This window comes from Suricata suricatta, chromosome 4 (assembly GCF_006229205.1).
Source record: "Suricata suricatta isolate VVHF042 chromosome 4, meerkat_22Aug2017_6uvM2_HiC, whole genome shotgun sequence".
NCBI lineage: Eukaryota > Metazoa > Chordata > Mammalia > Carnivora > Herpestidae > Suricata > Suricata suricatta.
In genome coordinates, this window is record NC_043703.1 from 72,733,576 (window position 1) to 72,743,713 (window position 10,138).

General features: G+C 45.2%; 1 protein-coding gene and 1 long non-coding RNA gene across 5 annotated transcripts in view; one reads left to right on the top strand and one right to left on the bottom strand.

Annotated features, from left to right (window-relative positions):
- Window positions 1-5,961: 5,961 nt before the first annotated feature.
- Window positions 5,962-10,138, bottom strand: part of CDK8 (cyclin dependent kinase 8) — a 115,257-nt gene continuing 111,080 nt past the window's right edge. For 3 of the 4 annotated variants that reach the window (XM_029936930.1, XM_029936928.1, XM_029936932.1), the window contains 3 exons: window positions 9,910-9,988; window positions 9,632-9,790; window positions 5,962-7,181 (listed from right to left, as the gene is read on the bottom strand). In XM_029936930.1, coding sequence (XP_029792790.1) covers window positions 7,056-7,181; window positions 9,632-9,790; window positions 9,910-9,988 — 364 coding nt within the window. In that variant the 3' untranslated portion in view covers window positions 5,962-7,055. The remainder of the gene's footprint in view (window positions 7,182-9,631; window positions 9,791-9,909; window positions 9,989-10,138) is intronic. The other variant, XM_029936929.1, reaches the window with a different exon arrangement.
- Window positions 6,698-10,138, top strand: part of LOC115289628 — a 5,623-nt gene continuing 2,182 nt past the window's right edge. Inside the window, exon 1 of the long non-coding RNA XR_003907725.1 lies at window positions 6,698-7,064. This is a non-coding gene — a long non-coding RNA (uncharacterized LOC115289628). The remainder of the gene's footprint in view (window positions 7,065-10,138) is intronic.

Sequence of the window (10,138 nt, forward strand, 5' to 3'; positions counted from 1 at the left end):
GCAGCGTCACTCAGCATCAGGGAAACACAAATCAAAACCACACTGAGATACCACCTCACACCGGCCAGAGTGGCTAAAATGAACAAATCAGGAGACTATAGATGCTGGCAAGGGTGTGGAGAGACGGGCACCCTCCTACACTGTTGGTGGCAATGTAAACTGGTGCAACTGCTCTGGAAAATAGTGTGGAGGTTCCTCAAAAAATTAACAATAGAACTCCCCAATGACCCAACAATAGCACTGCTAGGGATTTACCCAAGGGATACAGGAGTGCTGATGCATGGGGGCACATGTACCCCAATGTTCATAGCGGCACTTTCAACAATAGCCAAATCATGGAAAGAGCCTAAATGTCCATCACCTGATGAATGGATCAAGAAGATGTGGTTTATATATACAATGGAGTACTACATGGCAATGAGAAAGAATGAAATCTGGCCATTTGTAGCACTGTGGATGGACCTCGAGGGTGTCATGCTAAATGAAATAAGTCAGGCAGAGAAGGACAGACACCATATGTTTTCACTCATAGGTCTAACAGGAGAAACTTAACAGAGGGCCATGGGGAGGAGAAGGGGGGAAAAAGAGTTAGGGAGGGGGAGGGAGGCAAATCATGAGAGACTCTTGAATATTGAGAACAAACTGAGGGCTAAAGTAAGAGGGGGGAAGGAAGGTGATGGATATGGAGGAGGGCACTTGTGGGGAGAAGCACTGGGTGTTATATGGAAACCAACTCGACAATAAACTATATAAAATAAAAAATAAAATAAAGCGTACAGTTTCAGGAGTTTCAAAAAAATGCATATGTATACCCATGCAACCATCACTACAATTAGGAGTCTACTGAACCTCCATTTGTACTGCTGAGTAATACACCCTGCTGCATGGCTGTACTACAATTCGTTTATCTATTCATCTGTTGGTAGACATCCACTTTGGTGCTCTAATAAAGGTGCTTTGAACATTGTGTAGACATGGTTTCATTTCTGTCAGGTAAATACGCAAGAGCGCAATTGCTGGGTCCCTCGGAAGTGTAACTTTATAAGCAGTTGTCACATTGTTTTCTGGAGCGGCTGTTCTATTGGATTCCTACCAATCATGTATGACAGTTCCAGTCCCTCTCTGTCCTTGCCACACTCAATATTGTTGGTCCTTTTCTTCCCCTTCTGTCTTTCACTATAACAGAGTTTATTTAAAGCCACTAAAATTCACCTGAACAATTCTGCAAGTTTTACAAAAATGTTTATTTTTGACAAAGAGAGAGAGGGCAAGAGTGCACGAGCAGGGGAAGAGAGAGAGGGAGACAGAGAATACTAAGAAAGCTCCCCATTAGCAGCACAAAGCCTGACATGGGGCTTGAACCCACAACTGTGAGACTATGGCCAGAGCCAAAATCAAGAGTCAGATGTTTACCTGACTGAGCCACCCAGGTGCCCCAATTCTGTGAGTTTTGACACATACACTTGTGTAGCAATGACAAAAATCAGGAGATCGAAGAGTTTATCACCCCCCAAAATATGAACATGTTCTTTTTTAGCAGATCCCTCTTCTCCCTCCTGCCCCTGGCAACTACCAGTATGTTTTGTTCTTATAGTCTTGCCTTTTCCAGAATGCTATACAGATGAGATCACACAGTATGGACTTCTTTCATCTGGCATAGCGAGCTGTGAATCATTCATGTTACGTGTATCAGCAATGCACGTCCTATTTCACTGCATGGGAAATTCACGATTTTACAGTATTTGTTCACCATTTGGTGAATGTGGGAATCGGTTTCCAGCTTTTAGCGATTACAATAAAGCTCCTGTAAAGATTGTGTACAGGTTCTTGCTTCACTTGGGATGGTTTAGTTGTACGACAAGAGTATGTTTAACTTTATTTTTTGAAAAATTTTTAACGTTTATTTATTTTTGAGAGAGAGTCAGAGCATGAGCTGGAGAAGGGCAGAGAAAGAGAGAGACAGAGAATCCAAATCAGGCTCCAGACTCCGAGTTGTCAGCACAGAGCCCGACGTGGGGCTTAAACTCATGAGCCGTGCGTGCGTGAGATCGTGACCTGAGCCTAAGTCAGATGCTTACCTGACTGAGCCACTCAGGCGCCCTGGGTATGCTTAACTTTAAAGAAACTGTTAAACCTTCTAAAAAATGACGGTGTCACTCGGCATTCCCACGAGTGATGTGAGAGTTGTAGTTGCTCCACATCTTCATTTATTTGGTACTCAGTTCGTTTTTAATTTTAGCCATTTTACTGGGGGTGTAGTAGGATCTCATAGTGGTTTTAATTTGCACTTATCTAATGAGCAATGATGTTGAGTATCTTTGCATGACCTTATCTGCCATCTGTTTATCTTTGTTCAAATCTTTTGCCCATAAAAAATTTTTTTTTGTTAATGAGTTTTAAGTGTTCTCTGCTTATAGAGACGAGTTCTCCTGTGACTTGCAAATCTCTCTTCCCGGTCTTCTGTTCTCATAACAGTCTGTCGAAGAGCGGAAGTTCTTAATTGTGATGGTGTCTAACTTATCAATCTTTTCTTCCATGCATCATGCGTTTCTTAGGTTCTTACACCTAAGAAATGTTTGCTCTTTCTATATTTTATTCTGCAGGTTTTATAGTTTGGGTTTCTATATTCAGACTTAGGTCTATGCTTCATTTTGAATTAATTTCTGTATGGAGTACAAGGTCCGAATTGAGGCTCTGTTCGATTGATTTTGTGTAAGTCTATCAAATTGTTCCAGCATCATTTGCTGAAAAGACAGTCCTCTCTCTCGCCTTCCCTGGAAAATCAGCTGCTCTTACATGTATCAGTATCTTTCTGGACTCATCATATTCTACTGATCTGTGTGCCTATTCTTTCTTCAATACCACAATGTCTTATTATTGTAGGCTTAGATAAGTCTTCTTCTTTTTTTAATTCTTTTATTTCTGAGAGAAAGACTGTGAGTGGGGAAGGGGCAGAGAGAGGGAGATAGAGGGTCCGTAGCAGGGCCTGTGTGGTCAGTGCAGAGAACGATGTGAGGCTCAAACTCACAAACTATGGGACCATGACCTGAGCAAAAGTGCAATACTTAACCGACTGAGCTACCCAGGTGCCCTTAGGTTTAGATAAGGCTTAAAATCACATAATGCATCTTCTCTGTACTCCTTTATTCTAGTGCTTTTGCTTCTCCATATAAATTTTAGAAAATGCTTACTGATGTCTACCAAACACCCTCCTGAAAAAACATATAACCTTCTAAGTGTGACTGACAGAAGCCACTGAAGGATTAAGAGCATGTACAATGACCATTCTAGTTTCTTCTTTAAAAGGACTCCAAAATCCTTACTCCCTGGGGGAGACAGACAATAAACAAATACACAAACCAAAAAACCCCATGTATGTATAAAAATGCCAAGTAGTGATCACTTTCCACAGAATGGCATGGGTGGGAGCCAGGGCCCAGTTAGGAAGCTAGATGGTGGCTATGGAGGGGAGATGAAAAGTTCTCTCTTGGACATGCTGGCTTTGAGGTTCTATTTGACATCCAAATACAGAATCATTTATTCACTCACTCATTCATTCACTCAGTGAATGTTTATGAGCACTATGCAACGTAAGCCACTTTGCCCAGCGGCGTGAGCAATCGTGTATCCAGTCAATACCTCTTATCCCTTAAGCAGGACAATGAGTGACATCTCAGTGAAAAAAGACTGCCTGCCTGGAGTTTGTCTTCTGGTGGGGTGGGGAGGAGCAACAAGCAAGCCCAAGTTAGTAGCAGTCGGTGCTCTGGGGGAAGACGAAGCCGGGGAGAGGGGCTAGAGAATGAGGTTGGGGTGGGCAGGTGGAGAACAGGCTGCTATTTCAGAGTGGAAAGGAAAAGCCTCTCTGGGATATGATTTGAGCGGACCCGAGGAAGTGAGGGAGTGAGCCAAGTTGAGGGGAGCAGGAGACAGATGCCGCCGGAATAGGGTGGAAGAGCTGTGAGACAAGAGGCGCTTGGCAAGCCAGAGGCACGGTGCGGGACAGCGACACCACCCAGGAAGGGTGACAGAAGACAGGTGTACGAGATGGGAGGCCACGGCGTGCAGGGGCTTGTCTGGCTTTCCCTGAGCCAGGAGCACTGGAGGGAGGAGGGCAGAGGAGGGGCTGCTGGAGGCTGAGATCACAGTGGAAAGTGGCAGGACGCCTGTGGAAGGGTCTAGGGAAGAGGCAGGTGGCTGTGGTCTGGTGGAGGGTGGTGCAGCACCAGCAGGAGGACAGTTCATTTGTGGGACAGACGGATGGGAGGGAGGCGTCCCTAGTCACTGACCTGGTAAAGTCTGAGCGAGGAGCAGAGGGTGAGGCCACTTCAGGTGTCTCTGGTCTAGTGACAATCAGCGGTAATGAGTCACATACGGCAGGTGGGTCTGGATAGGAACTTCCGGAACCATTGCCTACCCACGTCCTGAGCCTGGATAAGTGCACCCAGGGCCAGGTGAAAAGAGGAGGCAGGGCTGCCACAGGGCTCTGCACTCAGGTGGTTTCCCCTCTGTAGGGAAGAGGCAGACAAGAGTCAGATCTACGCCAAGGGTGCGTGGTGGGGAAACAGAGCCAGGAACAGGCTACGGGATGACGGTTGGTATGTGTTTGTGGAGGTTACTTGTCACAGATGCGATTAAATAATGAATCTGGAACTGTACATGAAATAGGCTGGATATGTAAATTTGATGGTTACCAATATGTTCAACTCCTCAAGTTTGGACAGGATCACTCAGAGAACAGGGGCTGATAAATGAAACAATCAGAGAAAGGAGCCCTGGGAGTCTCCAACATGTACAGTGGAACTTGCTATAATGCGGTTTACTTTTTCTGAAGGAAGATTTTTTTATTTGAAAGAGAGAGAAGGGGGAAGGGCAGAGAGAGAGAGAGAATCCTAAGCAGGCTCCACACTCAGAAGAGAACCTGGTGTGGGGCCAGATCCCACGACCCTGGGCTCATGACCTGAGCCAAAATCAAGAGACACCTATCAGACTGAGCCATCCTGACCAGGGTTTTATGTTTTGAGATTCATGCAGGAGAAGGTAGGGAGACAGGGGGGCCCTCTCTCCAAGTCACTGAGCTGCTCTTTCCTCGAATCTTTAGCCCAGCTTGGAGGTGTTCTTGTGTGTTCCTTAGTCAACAGCCACCGAACCCCCTGAGGTTAAAAAATGAAGGTTCCATGTGCTCCCTATGCCCCTGAACCAAGCTTTGGGACTCGACCCAGAGAAAAACAAACCCATTTTCATACCCACTAAGGTTGGAAGCTGCTGCCTCAAGGCAGGGAGAAAAAACAGAAGGCGATTCGCATGAAGGGAAGTAAGAAGACGTGCTCAAGAAGACGTACTGACAGACCCTGGAGGCGCTGGGGAGGGAGCCCTGTGATCGGTCCCACGCCGTATGGATGGGCCGGGGGAAGCCGTGACGTGCCAACACAGACTCAGCTCCTAAATGATCCTTACTGCTAGGATCAGGCCTAGCAAGGTTGGGAATTCCTTAGTTCTCTGAATGTTTTTACATGAATGAGTATAGTTTTTAAGGAAAACATTATGTTAGCTTTTTAAACTTCTGTGTTTTGTGCTAAAGGAGGGAGGAAAAATAATTATTTGGGATAAAACAAATCGTTCTCAACATAGCACAGAATTACACCTTATTCTAGAAATGGAAGGCTCATCCAAAATCTTTTGATTAGAAAGGTGTCTATTCTGCATCTATTATAGAACTAAGTACCACAGAGGAAAGAGTCCGTAGCTAAATCTTAAGTCATTACTCCACTACAGAGGGAGAATATACAGCCATTATTAATGGAAACAACTGAAGAGTTTTATTTAGAAGCCACTGGTGAATGCACATTTTGGAATGAAACACCATCATGTATATAAAAATACAGCTGACTCCATTTTTTGATTTATGAAAAATAAATTTATTACATAACACCTTGTTTTTAACAATGTTCAATTTTTTTTAAATTCAGAATACTTGTGTCATTCATGTAAAATAGTTTGATACAGTACATTGTATGTTATAGTTTTTTTTTTTCCTCAAAAATTCTAAGGCTCTCCTACTCCTTCTCCTTTGCTGAAGTAAGGGCACCCTAAACAACGTGCGAACGAGTTTTAAAAAGGAAAATTAACTGAACGAAATTTTAATAGCACTACACCAACCAGCTTTAAAATCAGGACAAAAGATCTGAATTGGATGCCGCACCTTTCAGAGGAAGTTATCATTCATGCTTTTTTCATCTTAAAGCATGCTCACTAATCAGCAACAGCGACAGGAAAAATAAAACACTGTCTATGACAATCATTTCAGTTTGTTTGCCGAACCAAACAGGTTTCTATCAATGACAACATATTTAATTACTATCAAATAGCAGCTTTAATACCAGTCAAGTCATAGATTGAAAACAAAAACAAACGTATAAGTTGGAAATTAATCTTTGGGAATTTTGAAACCTTTCTGGAAAAACTATGTGGCTTTTGTACTTTCAAAAAAAACCTCAAGCAATAGTCTTGGTCAAAAAACACTGATTAATGTAGAAAAATGAATCAACCCACTGATAAGACACTAAAATGAAAGGTGTACCAAAATTATCTCACTTCGAGTCTTGGTGATTTTGTTAACGTATGCTGTATGTTTCAAGTACCAGTTAAACGCGCGCGTGGGTGTACTATTGGTCAGAACGCTGTCACACTGAAAGAACTCACCACATACAACGACAAATGCTCGCCCTAGCACATTTCACAGCTTCAACTGCTACAGACTGTCACTGAAAAAAATGCATTGGTCAGTCTGAACCATGTCAAGTAAACTATGGAAGTAGCAAATCCACAACACAAACTGTGCTAGCACTTTCTTTCAAGTCTAACTCCAAAACAGGTACAACTTGGAAGCCACTACCCCGGTCTGTGGAAAGCGGTGGGACTTGGCTACTGGACAGTGTGAGGACGTGGGTTACAGTGCATCCCCGTGGCCCACACCGGGTCCCCGCAAAGGGCGGCGCCGCCAGTCCCGCAGGTCGCGCAGCGTCGGCAGCAGTGCCCGGCCGGCGCCCCAGCGCGGCTCAGTACCGGTGGGTCTGGTGGGAGTACTGCGGGGGCTGCTGGGAGGTAGCGGAGAACCCCATGCTGCTCTGCGGCTGGGACGTGCTTGGTCCAGGGTTGGGGTAGGCAGCATGTGGATTGGAGCGCTGGAAAACGGAGGAGGGAAAGCTGTGAGTCAGACGTTTCCGAGAGTTGGCTCTGTCCCAAGCCAGCGAGGTTTCTGCGCGTTTAAAACGGCATACCTTAAGGCAGTAGTCTTGTGCCATGTACTCGCTTTAGACTGAACATGATTTAAAAAAAACCCCAATCTTTTAACATCTGCTTTTCTTCATGAAGGTCTGAGTATGGCCAGTAAACAAGGTCAGGTGAGTCGCATTACAATGCTGTGTGGTTCGTTGTTTTTCTATAGCAGTAACCTCCCTCTGTATGCTGTTCCGTACTGACTTGGTAAGTAATAATTAATTTGCTCGAGTTGTTTATAAATGACCTTAATGATGTGCACACTAAGAAACTCAAGGCGAATTTGCATGCTAGTGTCTTCCATAGAAACCTCAACACCTGTGTGACTGAATTAAAAAAAAAAAGAATAAAAATGAACAGGGCAAGAAAAGGTACCACAGAGTAATTTTCTTTGGCATTTACTATTTTTATGCCCTTTAATGAATCTTACTTTCTGCTACAAGTTATATAAAATTTTTTTTATAATTATAGAAATGTAAGAATGGTATTCTCAATTCTAAAAGGAGCACTGAGGGAAAGAATGGTGATAGAGTTTAGAGTCCTCTGACTTTGATCTGTTATACTGTTAGTCCTGTTCCTGTACCTCTCTACCATATTATTAGCTCCCAAGACAAATGTGATAACTGATTAACTGTCATTTACTACTTTCCTCTTTCAAAGTCTATTTAATAAACATTGCAATCCTAAATTCTGCCAATCCCACTGGCAGCAAAATAACATTTTAAAAGACTGGACACACGAAATCACAGTGGACATGTGAAACTGACGTCACCTACAAAAACCAATCACAACGATGACATCAAGAAACAAATGTGGCAACATTTCTCGGTTTCAGGAGCAAGGTCCGAGCATTGCTTGTCCTAAGTGTGACTTAGTGTGCACTCACACTCCTGAGCCAAGAAGGATGTGTTCTTTCCATCCAGATAAGGAGAGAGATGTGGGAACAAACAACCCTCAGAGATGTCCATCCTTGACTTCCCTGCCGAGCTTCCTGGGAGAGAGCTCCTGCCTGGGCAGGCAAGAGTGGCCATGGTTTGCCGGACCAGACCGCTCCTCAAGCAAAGCGAAGGGTGAAGATCTTGTTCCTGAATGGGAGCAGCAGCTCCGGGAACCTCACCAGCTCAGTAAGGTCTCCTTTTCCCTTTCGGTGGGTAAGGAGCTCTAATTGGTCAGGTTTTTGGTGTCCTGTCACCACTGAAACCCAGGTGAGTTTGGCCACAAGATCAGAATAAGCAAGGAGGGCAAATATGATTTTCAAGGCAGGTCTTTCTGCAAAGGAACTGGCAATGCCGTGACAGGATCCACAGGTAGGCAGCCTCGGTAGTCAGACCTGAGTCTGCACACTGAGTCTGCCCCCAGCTAGCGAGGTGCACAGTGGAAGTTATGTAACCTCTGTGAGCATTGGCTCTCTGAGATGATGAGGAAATAATGTAGGTTTCATGTTTAGTATGTAAGCTAACACGGTAAGTACCCAACAAGCTCTGATTATCACGGGCACGCCAGCACCAGCACCACCACCACTTACAAAGTGCTTACTGTGGGGGCGCCGCGGTGCCCTGACTCCTGTTTTCAGCTCAGCTTCCAGAGTTCAAGCCCTGAGTCCGGCTCTGTGCTGAACGCTCTGAGCCTGCCTGGGCTTCTCTCTCTCCCTCTCTCTGCCTCTCCCCAGCTCATGTTCTCTGTCTCTCTCAAAAATAAATAAATAAACTTGGGTACTATGAATGCTACTAAGAATTCTGATGAAGGTAATGATGATACAGATGACAGAAGTGCTAACGTCTGTTAAGGACACAAGGCAGGCTAGCCACGCACGGTGCCTTAGCATATGTTCTTTCCTCAAATCTTTGCTACAACTTCATGCTTACCATTACCCATTTCTACAACTGAGAAAGCTGGGGACGTGAATCACTTTCTCAAAGCCACCCAAAGTCAGTGGCTGGGCTGGGCTTTGGAAGCCTGGGTTCCGAATCATTATCGGTTTACAGCTGTTTCAAAACAACAGACGGCACTGACGGAGCTCCTACTACAAGTGAGGCGCCAGGAGGTAGTGCGCCTACTCTCCGAAAAGCTCCCAAGAAGGCTGGGCTAGTCTCACTTTTCAGATGAAAAACTTAAGCCAGGAAATGTTACATACCTGTCCAAGGTCACATAGTTGATCAATGGCATAATTTAAGTTCGATCATTCCAGGCCTGTCTAGTTCCGAAGTCAGCTCCCTCTCTGTGCCAGTGACATGTCAGTGGGTTTCCCCAGGCGTGGAAAGGTCAGCACTTTCCTAATTATACTGCATTTCCCGAAGGTCACGAACCCACACACAAGCCCGGATGTGGCCAGTCGGCACGGATGTACTGAAAGTACCTGATAGTCTGAGGTCATGATGAGTCCGCCTGAGGTAGTGGTAGGGGGGACGACTCTCACTTTCTTCAGCGGGGGTCCCTGTGTGTGGCTGCCGTCTTGGTTCCCGGGGTGGCCGGTCCCATTGGTGTGGTTGTTTCCCTGCTGCGGCTGCTGGTTCTTCTCAATTTGGTCCAACAGAAAAACGAGGTTCAACTCAGAGGGAGAACCGGACACAGGCAGACCAGCGTGCGGTGGCACCGGCCGGAGCGGGACGCCGCCCTGCGCACTTTAATACTTACTTTGTCTCCTTTGTCATCAGGCTCTTCTTCTGTTAAAAATTCTCGTTTTGGGTAAGGGATCTGACAACCGGCAAAAACGCTGATCGCAAGAGAGAAAAGAGAAATGCTGTCTGGCAGGCCAGTCAATATCCCAGATCCTTTGTTTCAATCTTTTAAGATGGGCTCTGCCTCCATATTTGTGAAACAAGCCCCTTTCCTGCAACTGTGACAAGAAGAATCTTTTCTTCTG